Source organism: Apteryx rowi, unplaced genomic scaffold (assembly GCF_003343035.1).
Source record: "Apteryx rowi isolate R43461 unplaced genomic scaffold, aptRow1 scaffold_83, whole genome shotgun sequence".
NCBI lineage: Eukaryota > Metazoa > Chordata > Aves > Apterygiformes > Apterygidae > Apteryx > Apteryx rowi.
Window position 1 is genome coordinate 796,001 of NW_020451127.1, and position 20,726 is coordinate 816,726.

The 20,726-nt window shown below is 54.3% G+C and overlaps 1 protein-coding gene across 4 annotated transcripts in view; it reads left to right on the forward strand.

Moving 5' to 3' along the window:
* Window positions 1-418: 418 nt before the first annotated feature.
* CCM2 (CCM2 scaffold protein) overlaps window positions 419-20,726 on the forward strand; it is a 29,215-nt gene continuing 8,907 nt past the window's right edge. Inside the window, exons 1-4 of one of the 4 annotated variants that reach the window (XM_026089810.1) lie at window positions 419-1,852; window positions 17,286-17,462; window positions 18,450-18,533; window positions 19,237-19,420. In XM_026089810.1, the coding sequence (XP_025945595.1) occupies window positions 1,823-1,852; window positions 17,286-17,462; window positions 18,450-18,533; window positions 19,237-19,420 (475 nt within the window). In that variant the 5' untranslated portion in view covers window positions 419-1,822. Of the gene's footprint in view, window positions 1,853-13,273; window positions 13,877-15,423; window positions 16,230-17,285; window positions 17,463-18,449; window positions 18,534-19,236; window positions 19,421-20,726 lie in introns of those variants that run through there. The other 3 variants (XM_026089812.1, XM_026089813.1, XM_026089811.1) reach the window with 3 other exon arrangements.

The window sequence follows — 20,726 nt, forward strand, 5'->3', positions numbered from 1 at the left end:
GTGCCCGATACATGCCTCTGTGAGCAGCCAGGCAAAGGCTGGCTTGCAGCGTACTTGTCATTGCCTGACTGTAGACCTGTCTCTCACTGTACGGCCATCCCAAACTACCTTTTCTCTAAATATTCCTGTGGAAGAGTGTATACAAAGTCTCCAACCCTTTCATGCTAGGGACATCGTTAAAAGTAGTTTGTAGGCAGTTGTTTTTCTCTGGAGTTCGATATGTTTTCCGTGGCTATCCTCAATTTGAGAAACTTAAAGTTGAGTAATCCTAGGGTTGAGTATCTCTGGCAGGAGGGGAAACTTCCAACAGCCCTCTCGCACCCAAAGGGGTTGGCGTCCCTGTCGCACCCTTTGTTTTTAAGGGCAGGGAGGAGGTGGCTCCTCGGTGCCCCCAGCACTGCAATCTGGGCGCTTCATATCCTGAGAAGGAAAGAAATGCTTCAAGGTGCACGAGCTGCAAACGTTCATTCTTAATCCATGGATTTTGGCTCCTGTCTCTAAATGCTGGAGTCCCAGGGAACATGCTAAAACAAACCAGACCTTGTTTTGACTGCCAGAAACCTCCTGAGATTCTTTACCTGATAGTCAAGACAAAAACATGTCAGTCAACATATGTCTAGACTGAGTCAATTCAGAGGTTATTTTCCTGTGAAACAATCCTCTCAAGACGGTCATAAACTACATGACTACAGATCTGGGTATTTCACCTTGCTTTTTAAGCATGCAAAGAATTGGAATAGTTTTCGGAAAGGTGGTAACTAAAGTGGATGTGCTTGAAGATGGGCCTCCAACTTGGTCAAGCGCAGTGGAGCCTAGATGCTCCCATGGCTGCTGCTTCCTTTCCTTCCCCTGCCACCTTGGTGGATCTCAAAGGGTTTGTTGCCACATGCTTGTTTTGTACACTGCCTCAGAGGCTTAGCAGTCTTCTGGTTACACTAATGAAGAGCTGTGTGGCTTTTGTCTCTTAGACCATGCAAGAGTAAAGCCTTGTGCTGGATGATTTTGAGCTTTAGGATGAAGAAGTTATCTGCTTTTAGCTGCTGTAATGAGTGAGCTTTCCAAGCATGGCTCAGGACAGATTTTGCAAGCTTTCTGTGTTGGTGTGCACTGCTCATGGCCACACAGTTTTGACTGTCCAGGCCGGTAACATCAGTCCTACAATCCCGTCTCAAAGCTGCTGCTCTTGATGGTGAAGTCTGCTGTCAGATGGACCTCTTCCAATAACCTTCACTTCTGTGTTTACCTGTGGCTCAAACTCTGCCAGCAAACTCTTGCAACATAAATTTACCCCCTTGGCAGTCTGAAAGATGTCAAAAGGCTGCGCTCGCTATTTTGGGGCCAAAAACTACTTTTCTTCAGTGTCTGTGGAGCCAAAGCTATCTGCCTTACTGGGGTCTTGGGTTGCCTGTAACTTTGAGGAGACCTCAAATGAGAAATGCCAGTAAGTCACCGCTTTACCTTGTCTGATGTTAGTGTCTGTTTGCCTGTGTCCTGCTGCCACGGTTCAGACAGGTTTCCGTACCCTCAGCCGTGCTGCCTGACCGCACTGGCTCTGGTGGGGCAGCCAGCTACCTCCTGGAGCTGGGGTATTGATCTTGTCGGCGTGGGTGGCCCTGACATCTGCTTCCGATGCTTGGAGAGGCAGCTGGGCTGGGAACTGTGGTCTAACAGGACTCCCCCTCCTCAAAATCGTTACGGCGGCAGCATTTCCTCCGCAGGGTCCTGAGAACGGCGGAAAGCAAGATGACGTGTGGGGCCTCATGGGAGCAGTTGTACTGAAGTGTTGGCTGGTGCTGACAGATCTTTGCAAGAGTCTGTTTATATGTTCTCCCACTCTGGTGGACTGAGGATTGTGAGTAATTGTACCGATCTAGCCAAGGCTTGCTGGGAAGCTTCATCCAGGCTGTGTTCCCTAGCTTGCTTTTCATCCCGTGCCCCGGGCCACCTTCCTAAGCAGTTCCCTGTTGTGCTGCTGGTGCAACCTTTGATTGCAGAACAAAAGCAGAGGAAGGCCCGCGAGCTGCAAACCTGCCCAGGAGATCGCTTTTCGGTGGCCATGTGGTACTTGTGAGCGCCAGGACGATGCCAGCACTGAACCGACTTAACGCAGCCGGGAGGAGTAGAGCTTACCACATCCTGGAGTGAGCCTTGGTCCCTCTCAGGGTCAGACGGCAGTCGGAGCCGGCAGGGTCAGGCAGAGCCTTCTGCCTTTGTCTTTCCTCCCCGCTGTCAGGGTGGAGTTGGCCTTTATCTCTGCAGTCAGCTCCTGCCGGAGATTCTTGGGGGATTTAAAGCAGTGACTAGGATGGACAGTTCCTGAGAATGGCTTTTCCCTTTCTTCTTTAATAAGCAGTGGGAGGGTCTAGGAGTTTGCTCCGCTTGGCTACAGCTGACCAAGCCCTGGGTGTTTCACTGGCTGCAGACAAAGGCGAGAGCAAGGGCTGCAGACTCCTGTGGCATGGGAACCCGCCAGGCGCCGTGGCCCTCGCCATCATGGTACGTGCCGCTGTCACCGAGCTGGTCTCACTCTGGTGCGGGGAATGGCTTGGGAAGCTCTGAGCTGGAAAACGTCAGCAGGGAGACTGCTTGAGCGGTTCCTCGCGCTGAAGCTAATGAGTCACCAGTTGTCCAAGTGCAGCATCAGCTGCCAGGCTCTGAGCGTTGGAGCTGCTTTCCTTTCTCCTTTCCAGGACTGGTGGAGTGAAAACTCTCACCGCAATGTGAAGGAGCAGCTCCGCGGCCTTGCGAGGTCCGTGCTCGCCTTGCGGGGAAGGAGCAGGCCAAGAAGGCTTGTTGTGGAGGGATGCAGCTGCTTTGCCTAGGGGTGACCTGGGCAGGGCTGGGAGCTCTGATAGTTCAGACCCTGCTTCCTTGAGTGCCTCTAGCGGCTCGGGGTATCTATTAAACAAGAAAATGGCTGGGTTACTCCTGACTGCTTCCATGATCTTGTTCACCATGAGGCTGCGCGACCCTGTTGTGCTGGAACAACCGAAGGGAGGCGCAGAAGTGACAGGAGCTGGGGAGACCTCCTGAGCTGGCTCTGTCGCTGGCAGATGCCTGTGCCTCAAGTCTTCTGGTACTTTGGGGAAGGGCGCGTGGCAGCCTCATCTCTGGGGCTTTCTTAGCATGAACCTCCAACTTCAATGGGATTCTTGAGGCTGTATTTGAGGGAGGATCCTGGTTGGTTGTTCTTGGACAAAAAGACTTGAAAACGTGAAGCAAACGGTTGAATTCAGGGATAAGGCAAGTGTTCAAAATCTTAGTTGTGACGGCCTGACGCGTTTCTGTCCAGCGTAATCGGCAATCGCACCTCTGCGTGTGTTGGTTTACTTTTTGGCATAAACGCTTCTCTTGCGAGCAGCTTACATTAATAATATCGAGTGGAAGGTGACTTAATGCATCACCTGAAGCTACCTAGTGTGAGAGGGTCTTAAAATCATGGCAGTGCCCGCTGCTAAAACCGTGGGGAAAGAGGGAAAGGAGACAAGGGCAAGCGAGCTTCCTTCCTCCTCCTCCCGTCTCCCTGCTCGCCTGTGCGCGACTGTGGCACTCATCAAGGTAAGGTCAGGACGAAGCATCCCGAGGAATCTGCCGCCACCTGGCTTGGTGGCTGGAGCCAGGCTGCAGCACAGCGAAACTGGTAAACTCGCCTTTCCTTTTCCCAGCCAAAACCGGAAAATATGGCTCTGTAACTGAAATTAATGGGCTCGTCTGTGGCCAGACGGCTTTAGCACTTTCTAGTTTTAAGGCCTCTACTTTTCTTGGTTTCGGGCGTTCAGACAGTTCAGCAGGCATCTCTTTGATCTCTGGATTTTGGCAGGACCCCCTGGAATTTGTGGGAAAATTACTATTTTTTTATTAGTAACTCTCTCTCCAAAGCATGCTCCAAAGACTAATTCCTGAAAGACTGCAAATAAACTGATCTTACCACATTCCTCTGCAAATATCAATAAAGATCAAAAGCCTAGCTAGTACTTACACCGCAGCAACACCCGGAGACCCTCTTCTGGCTGGCTCTTCCTGGGTGTTGCTTGTGCTGGTCGAAGGCTATTTCCTACCGCTGCGATCTCGCAGCTTGAGCGTGTGCCAGATCCCGAACGAAGGGGCCGGCGGAGAGGGAGAAGCAGCGCCAGCGTGCCAGTTCTGGGCCGTTTGGGTGGGAACGGCTCCGCTCCTCTTCTCTCGTCCACAGGGCTCGAGTCCTACCTAGCCCTGCTGCGGCCTTGGATTTGTGGAATCGGAGAAGAGGCAGCTAGAGATTAAATCGGACCCGTGAGCTGTAGTTTCATGGGGTCGGAGGCCTGAGCTGCTTGTGCCGCAAAGCTGAGGTTAGGAGGTACTACTCATCTTAAAGCGGGGAGCAAACCCAGTAGGAGGCTGTGCTGATGCCTTCCCCTCCTTCAGCGTGAAGCTGCTTGCTCGGAGCATCTGCTGAAAGCTGTTTCTGCAGACTTTTTTGAGGAAGGCCTGCCACGTGCTCCTGCCCCTGGCCTGCTAGTCCAGATGCATCAGCTCAGCCTTGCTCTGCTACGCATCAGAACATGAAAGCTGTGGGTGGAGGTCTGAGCCGGATTGTAGGAATCTCTTCAGGAGGAGAAACGAGGCTAAAAATAGCCAGGGAAAATTCCTTTCCTCTTGCCTTAAAGGAAAAGCCTGTCGGCGTAGCTGGAGCCCAGCTTAGCTGGCAAGGCAGCCCGAAACGTGAAAACACAGAGCTGAGCCTTGTTTTGTAAAGGGCTCTTGTAAAACTGTTGCATTAGTCCTAGCTGCTTTTTTTTTTTTAAAACTGACTTGGGTGCTAGCTCACTGTTTTTAGGGAAATTGTATGCTTCTGCGTTACTTGGATTTAGTAATGTGCTTGTCTGTGGGAACAGCTTTGAAATCAAATATAGTGTCTCTGGCTGAACTAAGAATCCTTGTTTTTTTTCTAATCTGCTGCTGCCCCCATGCATGCGAGTTGTGCATCCATCTGCTGGAGGCAGGGAAGGGACGGAGAGGCCCCAGGGGTCCACTCGCTCCAGGTGATCTTCTGAGCGCAAGCAATGCAGCCCAGTAGAGACGGAGCCGGGTCTCGTGGGGCCACAAGAGGACTCGGAATGGCTGTCATAGCAGAACACTGCTGGGCAGGGCGGTAAGATGACCGTAAAAGCCTCCTCTACAGGAGTTAAGCTGATCAAAATGGGCCCTCGCTTACGTGGGGGCCAGCTGAATGAGAACCATGCGCTGCTTTGGTCTGAAGAAAGCAGTCAGGATTAGAAGGGGGATGGATGACTAACGCAGTGCCTGCTGATGAAGCTGGAAGACGGCCAACAGGGTGGGGTGGGGAAGGATGGTAACCTAGAACAAAATCCTTCCTTTCATGCTCTAGTGAGCACAAAGCTATTTTTACCTGGCACTAAAATGCAAGAGCTGCATATTGCCTTTTGCAGCCTTGCCCGTGAAATGAGTTTGTAGCCTCCTTGTTGAAGGAAGTGAGCTTTATTTCATCTTCTCCCAACCCCCCAACACATTAGGTAGTGGAATAGGATGTTCAGTTCATCAGGGAGAGCAGGGATGACTGCTGGAACTGCTCTTAAGGATGGTCAGGTTGCAGTAAGATCTTGCTCTTGCACTGGAGAAGCAACATGAAACTGAGATGCAATCCCATGCAAAGCCAAATGCCACTGGCTCCACAGCTCCCAGGATCTTTCCTTGTTGATCCCTGGAAGAGTTGTCTTCTCTAAGAAGGCTCTTCACCAAAATGTAGGAAGAGCTGCAAGGTCCCGAGTGATCACTTGCATCCTGCCTCTGTGAATGTTCCCTTGGCTTCAGCACCTGATCTAGGCTTTCAGGTGATGGATCCAAGCAGGCCCTCATCCATGGGGAAACTGCAGTCTGTAGGAGAAAGGAGGACAACTTTACCTAAATGACATCTTCCCAAAGATGAAGCATGCTCTGTTCTCTGCCTCAGATCCGGGTCCCGCTGATTGGGATCCACTCAAGTGTGTGCTTTCAAAATCACAGGAGGACCCTTCCATACGTTTTCTCATTCAACGTGCAAACCTGAGGCTACAAACCTGAGAACATGCGGTGCTATGGTGTTGCCTTAGAAAGAAAGGCCTTTGTACTGAAACGTGTTTTTGCAGCAACATCAGTTGGCTCAATAAAATAAATTACCACCCTCAACAAAACTTAGGCCTCAGAGCTAGGGCAGTTCTGCTTTTTCTGCTTTGGCTGAAAAACATGGGATTGGGGGAGAGGCTGGGAGCAAATGCCATGCTCCTCTGCCCGAGTTGCCTTGCCTAGCGTTGGTGGTGAGATTATTTCATTCATCTCACAGCATTTAAGTGTCTTAAACTACACATTAAAACACCATTCTGAATTTGTGTTGCTCTTTCGGACCAGCCTGCAGGATATGGGGGAAAGAAAAACTGTGGATTGCCTGTAAGATTCCTCATGCCAAGCATCTCAGTCTTGGCATGAGTGAGACAAGAGGATGCTCTGCAGGACCTGTGCAATGTGTTTAGTTGCGTGTGTTGCAGATCTAGGCTTAGTGTCCTCCGAAGGCCGAGGGAGGAAGGGTTTGCGGCTCTGATTCCTTGGTTTAGCAGAGGGACGAAAGTTGACAGAGGGCAGGAGGATGAGCGGTATCCCGAACTGCAAAGCACCGCCTTTCTGCTCGGCAGCCTTGGCAGCACGCCTCGGGCTTTGGGCTGGATTAGTTTTGAACTTCTTGCCTGGCATCGTTCTCCAGAGCCCCCCTCTTTAAAATCCTTTCTGTAGTATTTTGCTAAAGCTGATAAAAAAAAGCGGAAGCAGTTTAAGCTCTTAGCTTCAAAGAGGGATCGCTTGAATAATGGTTTTACTTAAAAATATCTGGTCGCTGAAGCGTTGAGGGGAGGAGAGCAACCGTCCAAACAAAACCAGCTCTTGTGCGGTAGATGCCGGCGTGCCAAGTCCCAGCGATGAACCCGGAGCTGACTTGTCTGCAGCGTCTCAAACCAAATGCCGACACACCCTTATCTCGCTGCGCCCGCCATCGGGACAGCGGATGGCCTGGAAAGAAGCCCCCCTAATGCCAGTTTACCGCTCTAGCAAATGCTCCCTGTTTAACAAAACCTGGAGGGGTGCTTGGAATGTGCAGCCCTCCTTGGCTTTAAGGAAGACGTTGCCAGCTGGCGTGCTGCGACCCAAACGCGCCCTCAGCTCCGAGCCCAGCCGGCGGGCTGAGGAGGAAGCGGCGAGGGGAATGCAACGCACTTAACGGGCGGTTTTCAGTCTAGATCCCACGTGTCGTTTTTGAGAGGGCTCCCAAGCTGACTCTCGAAGAGCTGCTGAGTTCTCCACCTGGTATTTCCTTGTGGTGGCATCGTCCGAATAACGTGCTCGGGGACCAGCTGGTTCTGTTGAAAGCTCTTTTCCTGACGCGCAAGGCAGCGGTGCTGCCGATCCCAACGGCATTCCCCAGCAAAACCACCGCTGTAAAGCTAAACGTGTAAAGATGACGGAGGAAGGTCCTACTCCTTAAGCGATACTGAAATACCCTGCAATATCTCCGATCTGAAAGCCAGGGCAGGGACTGCTTGTAGTGGGCTGGGCACTGCTGCTAGCTAAACAGTTGGGAAACTGTTTGGCCTTGCTGTATGCATTGCTGAGCTGCTTGAGGATCGTGGATTTTGGCTTTCGCTCAGGCGTTTGCGTTGTAAACTGAAGGCAAGAGCTGCCTCCTGAGCAACTCGGCCAGCCGTGTAGCGAGGGCAGGAGCAATGGCCTCCTTGACTCTCCTCCCCCTGTTGGTTCAAATCTGTAGGCTGCTTCTTTGGGGAAGAGCTTGAGTACTGCCCAAGTCAAAATCTGGTGCTTTGCTGAGAATAAACCTAATTATAGGGACAGTATAAACTAGAAGAGGTCACATCTACTTGGATTTCTGTACCTGCTCTTGGGACTTCTTTGTGTTGCTTTTCCTTATTCTAGTCCAGTAACAGCTTCCTGAGCAGCCACGAGGGATCACAGGGCATCAGCTGTTCCAGGGATGAGCTTCATGCTGCTGCCTGTGTTGCTTGGTCTCTTCTCCTCACAGAGTTGTGGCTCTGGAGTCCTGTTCTGGCCTACCAGGAGGGAAGCCCTGACTGGGGTGTTTCATCAGCCATCGTAAGCCCATGCGATGGAGTTAAACCTGGTGCGAGCCACCTCAGTCCCTGTTGTGCCTCTGTGCCTGCAAGGACTCCTGGTTGTGTCAGCTGCATGCGGTGCAAGCATCCAGCTCGCTGGGCTGCTTGGGGCTGGGGCTCCTGTGGGCCAGGCTGAGGAGCTGTGATGTCCATGGTGGGTGGGGTTGTGGTAATCCACTTTGGGAAGGTCTGATCCAGCTCTGCAGAGAAGGACCTGAGGGTCCTGGTGGACACCAAGTTGATCATGAGCCAGCAGCGCGTCCTGGCAAAGGCAGCCAACGGCATCCTGGGTTACATTAGGCAGAGCCTTGCCAGCAGGTGGAGGGAAGTGATCCTGCCCCTCACTCAACCCTGGTAAGGCCACACCTGGAGTGCTGGGTCCAGTGCTGGGCTCCCCAGGACAAGAAGGACACAAACCCGCTGGAGAGAGTCCCATAGAGGGCCACAAAGATGAAAAAAGACTGGAGCCTCTCACATGAAGAGTGGGTGGGAGAGCTGGAGCTGGTGAGCCTGGAGAAGAGAAAGCTCGGGAGGATCTTCTCAATGTGTATGAATACCTGATGGGACGAGTGAAGAGGATGGGGCCAGACTCTTCTCAGGGGTGCCCAGTGACAGGATAAGGCAGTGGGCACAAAACGAAATACAGGAAATTCTGTTTAAACAGAAGAAACATTTTTACCGTAAGGATGGTCAAACACTGGAACAGGTTGCCCAGAGAGGTTGTGGAGTCCCCATCCTTGGAGATACTCAACCTGTTCCAGCTGCACCTGCTTGGGCAGAGGTTGGGCTAGGCAGTCTCCAGAGGTCCCTGCCAGCCTCAGATATGGTGATTCTGTGATTGCTCAATCCGGTGGCCCATGTGCCTAAAACCTGCCCGGGAACCCTGGCGTAAACGGAGCTGAGCTGGGAGAGGGGGGCCGTTGGGGCAAAAGCCGCTCGCAGCGGCGTTGCCGCAGGCGCTGCTCTGCTCGCCCTTCTCCTCCCGGTGCTGTCCCCACCGTTGCGCCAGCAACGTCCCTCCGTGCGTGCCTTTGGGGAGCTGAACCCCCAACGGTGAATCAGGCAGAGCGGCTGGCTCTTCGGAAGCGAGCTCTCCGGGAGTGGTGGGCACGGAGGTTTCCCAAACGTTTGGGCGGGGGGAGGTCGTCTTTCGTGGCTTACGCTGTACTTAGGTTCTTCTCTTCGCTCAGCGCTGCAGCACGTAACCCCTCCAGGGCCCGGGCGGCTTTCAAAGGCGGACGCGTACTTGCTTTCCAAGGGCACCTTCTACAGCCTGTTGCGGACGAGCGCTGTGCAAATCTGGATTTGGTGACCACCGGCAGAGCATCTCTGCGCGTAAACGTCTAATGCCGCCTTACCAAACTGCCTGTGAAGATTGACGGCGGTTTATTTCTTAACAGTTTGCTCTCTTCTCTAAAAATGCTGAACGTATACTGTCTTGCCTGGTTTCGTATTTCATCATTACAGGCAGCTCCAGTGGCTCCTCTTCGTTCTTAGGTACGCTTCTGCGGTCCTGTCCTTCATTTACTGGCTTCCTCAGCTGACGGCGAGAGGGCCGGGAGCCCCGTTTGCCTGGGCTGGTTTTTTCGTGGGCCTGCGCTGCCTTATCACGGGATCGCGTTGAGGCTGTGCAGGTATTTGGCTCCACTAAACTGATTCTCGACCTCTTTAGTCCGTGCGAGAACGGATTTCTCATCTGCCCGGAAATCACGCCTGGTCCTGGCGTGCTAGGAAAGCGCTCTGGTTTCACATGCTAAGCAGGTTTACCCTACATCCCTTTAAGAATAAAACACTGGGATTTGGGGCCCAGGCTTTCGCGGGGGGAATAGGCGGCGTGCTGGCCAGGAATGGCGCTGTGTGGCCGAGCTCGCTCCCGTGTTTAGCCTGGGCTCCCTTAATCTCCATGCGGATGTGCTGGGGGAGAATTAGCTTTACGAATTTGCGTTTTAGATAAGCCACCCGGGTGGATTAAGAAGCTCCTTCTGCCTCTCGGACGAGGGACGCTGCTGTGCCTCGGTGTGGTTGCTCCGAGGGCTGGACATCTTCAGAGGGGTTGTCCGAAACCTCATCCCTTTTTTGGATGGAGGCCACCAGCCAGGCTGGGCCCTGGGCGAAAGCAGGCTGAACGGCCCCGTCGGCAGCTAGCGAGCGCCGTACGAGGAACGGCTTCGTTCAGCACGAAGAGCTCCGCGCTGGAGGCAGACGCAGCCGTTGCTACAGCTTGGTTGACGGCAGCTCCATGAGCTGCCATCCTTCGGCAGCCTTGCGTTGGGGAAGGGGGGCTGCGTGGCCGCTTGCCTCCGGCGTTAACCCCGCTTCCAGAAACCGTCCAAAACCACCCAAGAACTGGGCCGAGCTGCTGTTTGAGTGCGAATAATGACAAGCGGGAAGATGAAGTGTAAATCCTCCCTTTTCCCAGAAATGGCTTTCTCGGGATTTACGAAGCCGCCTGGGAGCCAGGACCTGGAGCCAGGAGGTGAAAGTGCCGGGGCGTGCTGCTGGCCGGAGGGCTCGCGTGGGGGCTGCCGCGGGGCGCGGGAAGAGCCAAGTCGGACGAAGTGCAGGCTCCTCACTCAAAACCACCCAAAGGATCACGCTTTTCTTCCAGGAACGAGAGGAAGGCGAACGTCAGCGGTAATTGTAGCTTTAACGCGACGTTGGACTGCTGCTCTTACGCTGTTAGGACCTCGGTCTCGCTGCCGGTGGCCCCCCACCGCCCAGATTAACCCCAAAGCGCCTGCGTTGTGGCAGCCCTGCCGCCTCCGTCCGATGGCAGGCCCGGGCGCCGGGCCGCGGCGTGAGCGGGAGTCGCGGGCACCAGCCAATTCCGCCGCCCAACAAGGAGCTCTTCATAAAACCTGCCTGTCCCGTCTCACATTTCCCTCCTGTAGCTCTAGCTCCAGCTCTCACCAGAATAAACATGCAGAAGGGTGGGAGCCACTTCCTATGGGACACCAAATAAAGCGTTTTCCAAAAGCGCGGGTGTTGTGAAATGCTGGGAAAGTGCAGCGTGCTGTAAATGCTTTACCGGGGTCTAATGATGTTGCAAACTGTTTTGCCTTCGCTCCTCTCGCTCCCAGTGGCCTCCAGAGCTTTGGAGGGGAGGAGAGCGTTGAGCCTCCTGCTTGAATCGCTCCTGGAAGGTTTAATGAGGGGTGAGGTGGCTTTACTTGAGATTAGTACTTGCTTAACGACCTCCCCTGGGCCCTGCGTTTCACCGAGAGCTTTCTGCAGCGCGGGCCGGGAGAGCGTGGGGTACCCGCTTACCGGGCTCTGAGGACTGACTTTGGCGTCGGAGACTTATTCCTTAACGGGTGGCCGGTCTCCAGCAACGAAGAGAGGCAGATCATTCCCCCGCTTCGTTGTGAGCAAGCGCTAAAATAGCTGCTGGGGTCAGCGAAGTCCCTGTTACTTGTTTTCTTAGCCTCAAACAGGGGCGGCATCAGAGACACAAATCATCTTAGTACGTGTACGAGCTCAGCACAAAGAGGGGTCCTCTCCCAAAAGAGGGGATACCCTGGGCGACCGGGGTAATCTAGTGCAGGTTTAGTTGCTCTGTTTCCAGGGAGAAGGGGTCCGAAATAATCGGCACAGGGGCGACGGGGTCGTAGTCAGCAGCGCGGTTCTGCCTGCCGTGGCAGGAGGTCACAAATAACCCGCCCGGAGGGAGAAGCTGCCTCCAGCTCTTCCCGAGTCTTGTCCACCTCTTGCTGTTTGGTGGTCCTCAGCCTCTCCTCCTAGTGGAGGCCAACTTGCCTCCATGTCGCTGAAGAAAGAGAAGATGGGAAGGTCACCCCTGAGTTTCAGAGAGACCAGCTCAGCCCCAGACGCCAGGGAGGGTTCGCGTCCGACCTAGGCTGGAGGGCCTTCACCCCAGAGAGATGGTTCCTCTCTCTTTTCCTGAACGTTCGTCCTATCAGGAGGGCGCTCTGCAGCGCCTGGAGCCAGCGTTGCCCCGCCGAGGCAGGGTAGCAGCAGCAGGCAGCTGGGCCGAGCTCTTCCTCCAAATTTGAGGAAGGTCTGGCCGCGGCCCCGCGGCAGGAGGGTCTCTGGCGCCTGGGTGGCAGCCGCTTCCCGTTGCTCGTGGGAGCCATGCGCGCTGGCCACCACCATGGGATGCCCCCAGGGGCACACTGAGACGGGGGGAGCGGCAGGGGGGCTTCTTCATGGAGCAGGATCTCCTGCCTGATTGCCTGTGTGTCTCCATGTCCACCTGGCTTAGAGGGCTAAGCCTATCAATAAGATATGCTCTCTCGATTAGTCAAGTCCTAAATGCCCCCTTAAGCAGGTTGAGTCGCTGTTCGGCTTCTGAACTTCACGTCGGCAGCAGAAGGCGCGGGGAGGCGACCGCGCGTGCCTTGTGGCCTGGGAGACGACAGCTTCGGAGACCGTGAGCCTGGGCGAGGAGGGGAGAAAAGAAAACTGGCTTTGCTGCGTGGGTTTCGAGGAGAAATGAGGTCCTTCTCTCCCCAAACGCACCGACTCGTCAGAAACTGGGTGCTGGCTGCATCCTGCAAGAGTCTAGGACCGGCTGCTTTCACACGGCAACCTCACGTGCCAGAATAACCTCGTCGGGCTGCCAGTCCTGCGTAGTCTCTACCTATCGGCTGCTCTGCGTGTTTTCAGAGCGCTGTTGATAGGCAGCTGTCCGTCACGGGAGCTGCCCGGTGGGAAGCCTGCAGGAGGGCTTTGCTGGTTTAAAGCCCAGTCCGCTCCGCGCGGGCACCAAGGGGTTGTGGTTCCCTATCAACCTCGCAGACCTTCAAGCGCTTCTTCTGTAGCTGACCTTCTTTTTGTCTCTGCTTACCGGGTGGATTTCACTGGGGAAATAACTGAGCTCGGCTTTTTAATTTGATTCTCTCTCTGTGAAATTAGCAACTTGTTTCCGTTAATCCTCTGAGTGCGACTCCTCAGCTCATGTTTGAACCCTGCAAGGCTCATCTGAACGCTTCTCTCTTTCCCCGAGTGCCATCTGGGAGGCCTCGTGTCAGGCATGGAGCTCTTAACCTCCTTTTCAAAGACTGGCAATCTTTCTTTTGCTTCTCTTTTCAAGCGTGAACAAGAAATGTAAGGACTGGAAATGTAGGCCCTGGAAAAACTTTCCGGCACTAGGTCTCAATAAGCTTAGTAGACCTTGAAGATTCGGGAATATTTCTACCGTTAGCGTGTCTATTTGCAAATGCAGGATCTAGCAACAGAGAGTGTTGGCAGATTTCCATGGGCTGAGGGGTGCTGATAGTGGGAACGTATGTGGCTGGTGGCTGGGAAAGGAGTGGAGCTTAGTGAAGTCAGTGGGGCTTTTGTGCAGCACCTCGCCTTGTGCTTCACCCCGTAAGCGAATGTCGTTCCTGTTGAACGAATATGGCCCCGCTTGCTGAGCGGACATAAAAGTGAAGATGCCTCTCCGTAAACCCTTCTCTTTTCTTTTCCCCCCTCTCTTAAAACTTGCTGTTTCTTACCAACAGCTTTATTTTTTGCTGTTACTGTGTGTATGCATATATAACAGGAGGAAACTGTGGTTATTGCACTTCCTGGACGTGTTCTTGCAGAAGAGTGAAGGCTAGCAGGTTCGCCTAGCTCTTCGACATGACTGGGGAGGTTCAGGAGCCCCTGAAAACACGGTAGCAGCTTCTCTTTCACCTGGGGGTGTCTTTGGTGAGCCGCCGAAGGACCTGCGCCAACGAGCTTTGCTTCTGCTCTAGCCGGGTACTTCCATGGAGAACGAGGTAGGTTGGGTTTGTATCAGCTCTGAGAACCGTGGAAGCCACTTGGTCGTTCTTCCGCATTGGGTCGCGCTGTTTTGTGCCTGCACCTTGAATTTGGACCCTCAAAACTGCAGAATCTGGACTGTTTCCATCTTTGAGGAGAATCTGCGGTTTTCCCGCAGGGTCCAGGCAACCAGCTGTAGCTGGGACGTGCGGGTGAGCTGGGAACGAGGGTAGTTCTGGAGTGTCCCCCTAGCTCGTGGTGGGCTGCCTGAGGCCAGGAGGGAGAAGCTGGAGTTTCTTCTGGTTTGCTTTTGGTGGAGTGGGTCACATCTGTGCAGTCACGGTGCGGAAAACCGAACGGATCCAGAGCCATCGACGTCCTGCCTGGAAGAGGGGAGGTCTGAGACCGTTCTGGACACAGCGCTGGCACTGACTGCACGTTTCCGTGCCTCTCTGCTTTTGATTTCCGAAAGATCCTGTTGTAACTAGTCTTTACGCAACAGTAGCTGAGGTTTGGTCTTGGACAGTCTCGTATTGGGCTTTTTATAGCGTTCCCGGACTTCTTCTTGCCTTGTCGCCTCAGAGGGAAGTGCCAGGAAGCCTGGTATGGTCCGTCATGTTTCACGCGCCATCTCTAAAACCTGCAGTGCCTGGCGCTGCTGTTTTCTGGTCCTGCTGCTGTAAAAGCAGAGCTGTTTAACAAGGACAGGTACAGTATCATGGAGCTGTTCCTTCTGTCCCTTTTGTCCTATAAGCTCCCTCTATTTTTGTCTCCCCTGGCACACCCTGGAAGCAGGGAAGCTTTTCAGGGCAGGGCTGTCCCCGATGTCCTTGCGGTGCCTGGCTCCGTCTGGGAGCCGGTAAATACTAGTAAAACAGGAGCTTTTCTGTACCATTTCCCAGTCTTAGTCTAACGTTTCAGATCATTTTGGTCTCTCTTTGATCTCGCTCAGTCCTGCAGATCTTTCGTGCTTGTCTAAATTGCGAAAAGGAGCGTAACGACATCAGGCTATCAGTCCCGCTCGGCGCTTTTAGCCGCAGGCTTTTTGCATCGGTAAACACGATAGGCGGGTGCTCGGGGACGCAACGGGGTGAAAGAACTTAAGACGGTGTCACATGTCGGCGGGGCTGTGGGAAACTATCTGTCTGTGCCCTCCCAGCCTGCCACAACTGAAGATAAAGAGCATTAGCTGTAAAAGAGGTTTAAGCGCGTGTTGTCTGAGCGGGGCGGGTCGGAAGCACGCAGCCAGGGCTGCCGGTGGGCTGAGCGCAAAGCCACTGCAAGCGGACCCCGCGTGGGTGGTATTCCCCCGCCAAGCGTCGGGTGTTGCAGCAAGACTCGAGCTGCTCGGACGAAGGGTCACCAGCGGCTGATCGTGACCGTGGTTTCCAGGGAAAGGTCCTACCCTGGTGGACAGTAGCAAGAGTCCTTACAGTTTTCTGGGGAGCGGGAGATCTGGGAGTGCTTTGTGTTTAATCAAGTCACCTTTCAAAGCATCTTCTCTGCCCCTGCAGATCTTACAGTCCACCGTTTGCCTTTTATTAAAGTTAGGAAAGCCCAAGTGTGATCGCCCTGGTGGCCACTTTTCCAAGACCACCTGCCAGGGCTTAGCAGAAGGCTTCGCCGCTGGCCGCCTTGGTGCCGCGCCGAACCTGCGGCTCGCCGAGGCTCCAGGCCCTCAGCCGTGCAGCACCTGCCCGTGGGACGGCGAAGCCGGAGCCGAGAGCCCGTGCTGCGTCGGAGCTGCGAACCTGGAGACGCCGCAGCTGCGGAGCTCTTGCTTTCCGTTGGAGACTGCAGGGTGGACGTTCCTGCTGACGTGGAGGCCGAGCGCTGGATCTGCCCCCGTATAAACATCTGTGTAGGCTGCTAAACGTAGAAATGGTGATGTTCGTCCATGCTCCTGGTCGTTTAGCGGTAGGACAGGCTGATGCAGAGCTTGGGGTGTATCTGCCGCTCTTCAGCCTCTGCGGGGACTTTTCCGGCATCGCGTGGGGCTGCAGCCGCCCGTCCCGTGCCATGGGAAAAGGACGGTGATGATGCTCCCTCTATAGCTGGGAATCTGCGTGTGCACGTTGTCGTTGGCTGGACTAGCGCGGAGGCTCGCAAACTCCGGCTCCGGGGTGCGAATCGGTGAAGTCTCCCGGTTGCGAGGACGCCGGGGGACGCTCTCCGTCGCCGCCGTGTTTACTCCGAGCGCCGCTGCCGCCTTTGGCTCCCTCGCTAGGTCCCGGCGTTTGTTTCCGTCCGTTGGGAATCGCTGGAGCCGGCGCGTGCACCTGCTTTTCTGTGGCTGCCGAGGCGATTGCGGTAGCGTGGCCGCGGGGGTGAAAACAGTCAAATATACAGATGAGCTTCTTCCTCCAAACTGTACGGACCAGGAAAGTGTGTAAAACTGTATGTTTTGCCGTAAAATCCGGCAGGCCCCACACTGTACCGTTGCAAGCGCCTGTTTTTAAGGTGTAGGCTCAACCCGATGACTGCGCCGCTCTCTGCGGATTCGGCTGTATTCTCCCACATCCTGCTCTTGGCGCAGGCTTGTAATCGGGTTTCTTGCCTTTAGCCCTCTGACGACGGTTTCGATCGTTTCCTCTGATTTTATGCCGGCTGTAAACAACACAAAAAAGAGCCCGGCTGAATCAGACGGTCGAAGCAGCGCGTCACGGGTTACAAAGGCACCACCCGCTGCCAAGCGCTTGGGCGAAATCCCACCTCGTGGCTTCGGTTCTTGACCTCGCATCTGTGAATCGGCTCCGGTCGTTTCTTTAACGCCGACCCGTCCCGGGCAGCGCAGCACGGTGCCAGGGCGGCCGCCGGAGAACAAGCGGGTTCTGTTCGGCTCCGCGGGCCGTCGGGTTGCGTAGCCGAGCTCGGCGCGCGGGGCTGCGGGGACGGTGCCCTCCTGGCCCGTCTACCCCTGAGACCTCAGACCTCCTGCCTTTTTGTCCGTGGAAACCTTCGCGGCACGGGGGGGGGGCTCTTGCGGGGAGGGGGATGCGTCGGAGGAAGCGCCGGCTGCAAATATTTGGGTGAATCACAAAATTACGTGCCTGCTCAAACAAAGAGGAAGCGTGCCGTTTCCTGCGTGCCCGTGGCTCAGTCGCTCTTACAGCTCTTAATCTGAATACATATATATACATATATTTTGTTCTTAACTGAAAATATTGCAAATCATGGCTTTGGGGTGAAGAAAAGCCAGTCTTGGTTACTGACGCTTATCAACGCTTATATTCCTGTGCCACATCACTGGAAGGGGGGTTTTCACCAGATCATCATGCAACTGCGGATTCGTAGCCCTAAAACCAGATCCAGTCTGTCCGCGGGGGGCGGTTTTGGCTCGCAAAACAGGGCTACGAGTTTGGAGTAAAACCGTATCGGTCATGGGGAGACCTTAACCCTAACCCCGACCGTTTCCGTTTCTGCCAGCAGCCTGGAATAGTGTCCCCTTTCAAACGAGTCTTCCTGAAGGGTGAGAAGGGTCGGGATAAAAAGGCCCAGGAGAAGGTTACGGAAAGACGACCTCTTCATACCGTCGTGGTGTCCCTGCCTGATCGCGTCGAACCAGACATACTGTTGAATGACTACATCGAAAAGGAAGTGAAGGTAACTTCTGCCTGTCCGGGACTGGGATGTCTCCTTCTCCTCCACGTTCCTCCTCTTAGAGCTCAGGGGTGTTTAGCTACATCACTGCAAAAGAGCTTCCCTAACATTTTTTTCTATTAAAGGTATAGAAATCCCATCCTAAATTCACTGGAAAAGGTTGCTGCTCTTTTCTGAGTGAGTGCGTTTTCCCCAACCAGCAAGTGCCTGGTACTGAGGTGTGCGTACGGCTGGAAAATACGGCTCCTTCCCTTTACTTTCCCCCCCTTGCGATGCCGCAGCTCCCTGCCGCTGTGCGGAGGGTGTTGCCGAACAGTGCAGCGCTGTTGCCGTCATCTTAGCCTGCCCCGGGGCTTCCCGTTCGTGTCAGAAGCTAGATGAAACTGTCGGGGGCTCCCTGGGCTTTCTGACCTGCTGCTGTGGTTTTCTATCCCTCTCTGTCTCCGCCAGCCACTTTGCTGTTGATAAATGACTTTTCTCCGCAGTTTCTGGAGAACAGGCTCTGTGTGTGGTTTTCTGCTTCCTGATTTCATCCCCTTTCAGGTATCAGTCTTAAAGAAACGCGCTCAGCCGTTCTTATTGCTTTAGCTCCTGTAACACGTGTTGTGATGCAGCCTGTAGGAAAGATGCTGCATAGAGTCGCTGTCTAATCCCGCAGGCCTAATCCAAAGGGAGTGAATACTCGCTGGTAACTGCAAAAGCTGAGTGGACGATGCAGCTATGCGTAAGCTCCGGATTCATGGCATCTCCCTTCAGCTAGCGGTGGGAATAGATGGATATAGGTGTAGCGTTAGGCCTACTTAAAAGCATGAGAGATCTTGCGTTTTGAGGTGCTATCTAGCAGCTTTTTAAAGAGGGCCTTAGGGCACCAGCCGTTTGGCAGTGCCCTTTGCACCGAGTCGATGGTGGTCCTTCTCCTGGTAGCTAACGTGTTTGGGGCCCTGCTTAGCGCGCGTGTCACGTGGTAACGGTTTGGTTCTTCTCTCCCAGTATTTAGGCCAACTAACGTCCATCCCAGGGTACCTGAATCCCTCCAGCCGCACTGAAATCCTGCATTTGATAGATAATGCAAAGGTGAGCGCTCAGCCCTTCGGACGCCTGTTGAATGAATCGCCGTAGTTCTCCCAGCAGTGTCGTCTTTATCTAAGATATATATGCAGCCCCGTGGAGGCGGGAGGCTGCTCTGAAGACAAAAAGGCTTGTGGAGCTTCTCCAGGGCTAGGTCCTGTCTGACTGATGTCCTCCCTGGTGAACAGCCAGCGCTCTGTTATCTGGGGCAGCGGAGGGCTGGGGTCCCCTGGGCAACAGGAAAATCCAGGCATCCCCCACGCTGCCGGAGCTGGGAAATGAGGGGTGCAATGCAGAGAGATGTGTGGGATAACCCAGAAAATCTATAGGAACAAGCGGGGCGTACAGCGTAGGCCCCGCTGGGCCTGCCTGCCTGCCACAGGGCAGCTTGGGTGTCTCTGAGCTGCCTCCTAGTTGTGGGAGGGTGTTTTAGATCTAGAAGAGCTTCTCAGGGAGCTGCCTGCATCCGGGGTTATAGACCCTGCTGGACTGAGCTGGCTTCATACCCATCCCTTCGTCTTCATCGGTTAACTGAAGGTCGTGGGTTTTTACCGTTATCAGGAAGCCCCAGAAAGCATGACATATGAGTAGATGAAGGGGTGGGAGAGGAAGATTCTCCTCCTTCTGAGAAGAGGGCCTCCTCCCTGTTACCTGACAGTTAGCAGAGGGGAAACGGTTCAGGCTTTTAATGGAAATGTCTTTGTTTTAGAGAGCGCATCAGCTCCCGGGGCAGCTGACTCAAGAACATGACGCTGTGATCAGTCTGTCTGCCTACAACATCAAGCTGGTGTGGAGGGATGGAGAAGACCTCATCCTCAGGGTCCCCATCCATGACATCGCATCCGTTTCCTACATCCGGGATGACTCCTCTCACCTGGTAGTGCTGAAAACAGGTAGGTTGTGGCCAGCGTGGGCAGGCTGTAGCTGTGTGTTTTGGGGTTGTGTAAATGAGAGCTAGGTCCTGCTCTCGTTGGCTCTCAGGGCTTGGGTGATGGTTGGCACTGTGGTGTTGGGAACCAGCGACGGTGGCAAGGGGGTGTTTTGAGATAGGAGGTGGTGCTTGGGGGACTGGCGTGTAGGTTTTAAAAAGCAGGTGACTGCGTTGCTGCGGGGCCGTTGGGGAACAGAGCCCTGTCGCAGCTAATACTGTGTTTAGGGCAGCAGCCGACTTGGCCGACTTGATGTTAGATGAGAAGAGAGGAGAATAATTGTTGCCCCTTCTCCTGCCTTGGGTTGTTTCAGTCCATTCTCTTCTAGAACACCTTATTAACTCCTTGTGTATGGACTGGGGAAGGACTGGGCTTTACATGCGTTTCCCAAGAGTGCAGTGACTCGCAAAAGTAAGATCATGCTGGGAAAGACAAAGGGGTGCTGGCGCTGGGCCAGGTGTTCGGCTGTGTCTGGAGATGAAGTGCAGGCCCATGTTTGGCTTAGAAATTCCAGCCGTGCTCCTGCACTCCAGCAACTGTCAAACCCCGAATGAGAGCTATCGTTTAGACTCTTAGGGAAGTCTGATCTTAAAGTGTAATAGTTAATTCTGCATTGCCTGTACTGCTCCAGTCCGTGGGGTCCTCTGTGGATGTCCCATCGCCTGCCTTGGACAGGGAAGGCAAGGAGAGCAGATAAAGACAGCTCTGCTAGCTTGGTCCCCCCAGGAGCCTGACCTGTCCTGCTCTTTGCAACGCAGCACCCTTGGACTGGTTGGCTGGAGGAGTTCATATCTGTGTTGGGTGTTTAAATGCCCGCATCGAATAACTGTGATGACCCCCAGCACTTCGGACGCGCAAACGCAGGTGGTTGGGTGACTGCGACATGGGATGTTGCTGCTTCTGAACTGAGCCGTTGTCTTGGGCCGTGACATGCTCTGGGCTTGTTGCCCGTGATTGCATTTCTTTTGCGTTTGTGACAGGCTGAGGGTGGCCATGCAGTGAGTTACCCAAGGCCAGCTGATGAGCGGTAACTTGTGAGGGGCCTTGCGGTCCTCTCTCTGTTCCCTCAGATTGCAGGGATGAACTGGAAAGAGTGGTTGTTCGCTAGGGCACGTGACAAAGGCTTCAACTGCTTGGACTTGACAGAGGTGGGAAAGGTGTCTTAGGGAGACACTTGCGCCCAGGCAACCTGGGGAGTTAGAGGAAGGGCAGGAGGGCGGCACTTGGTTGTGGGTCTCCTGTAGAAACTTGAGAGGGCTTGGGAATCTGT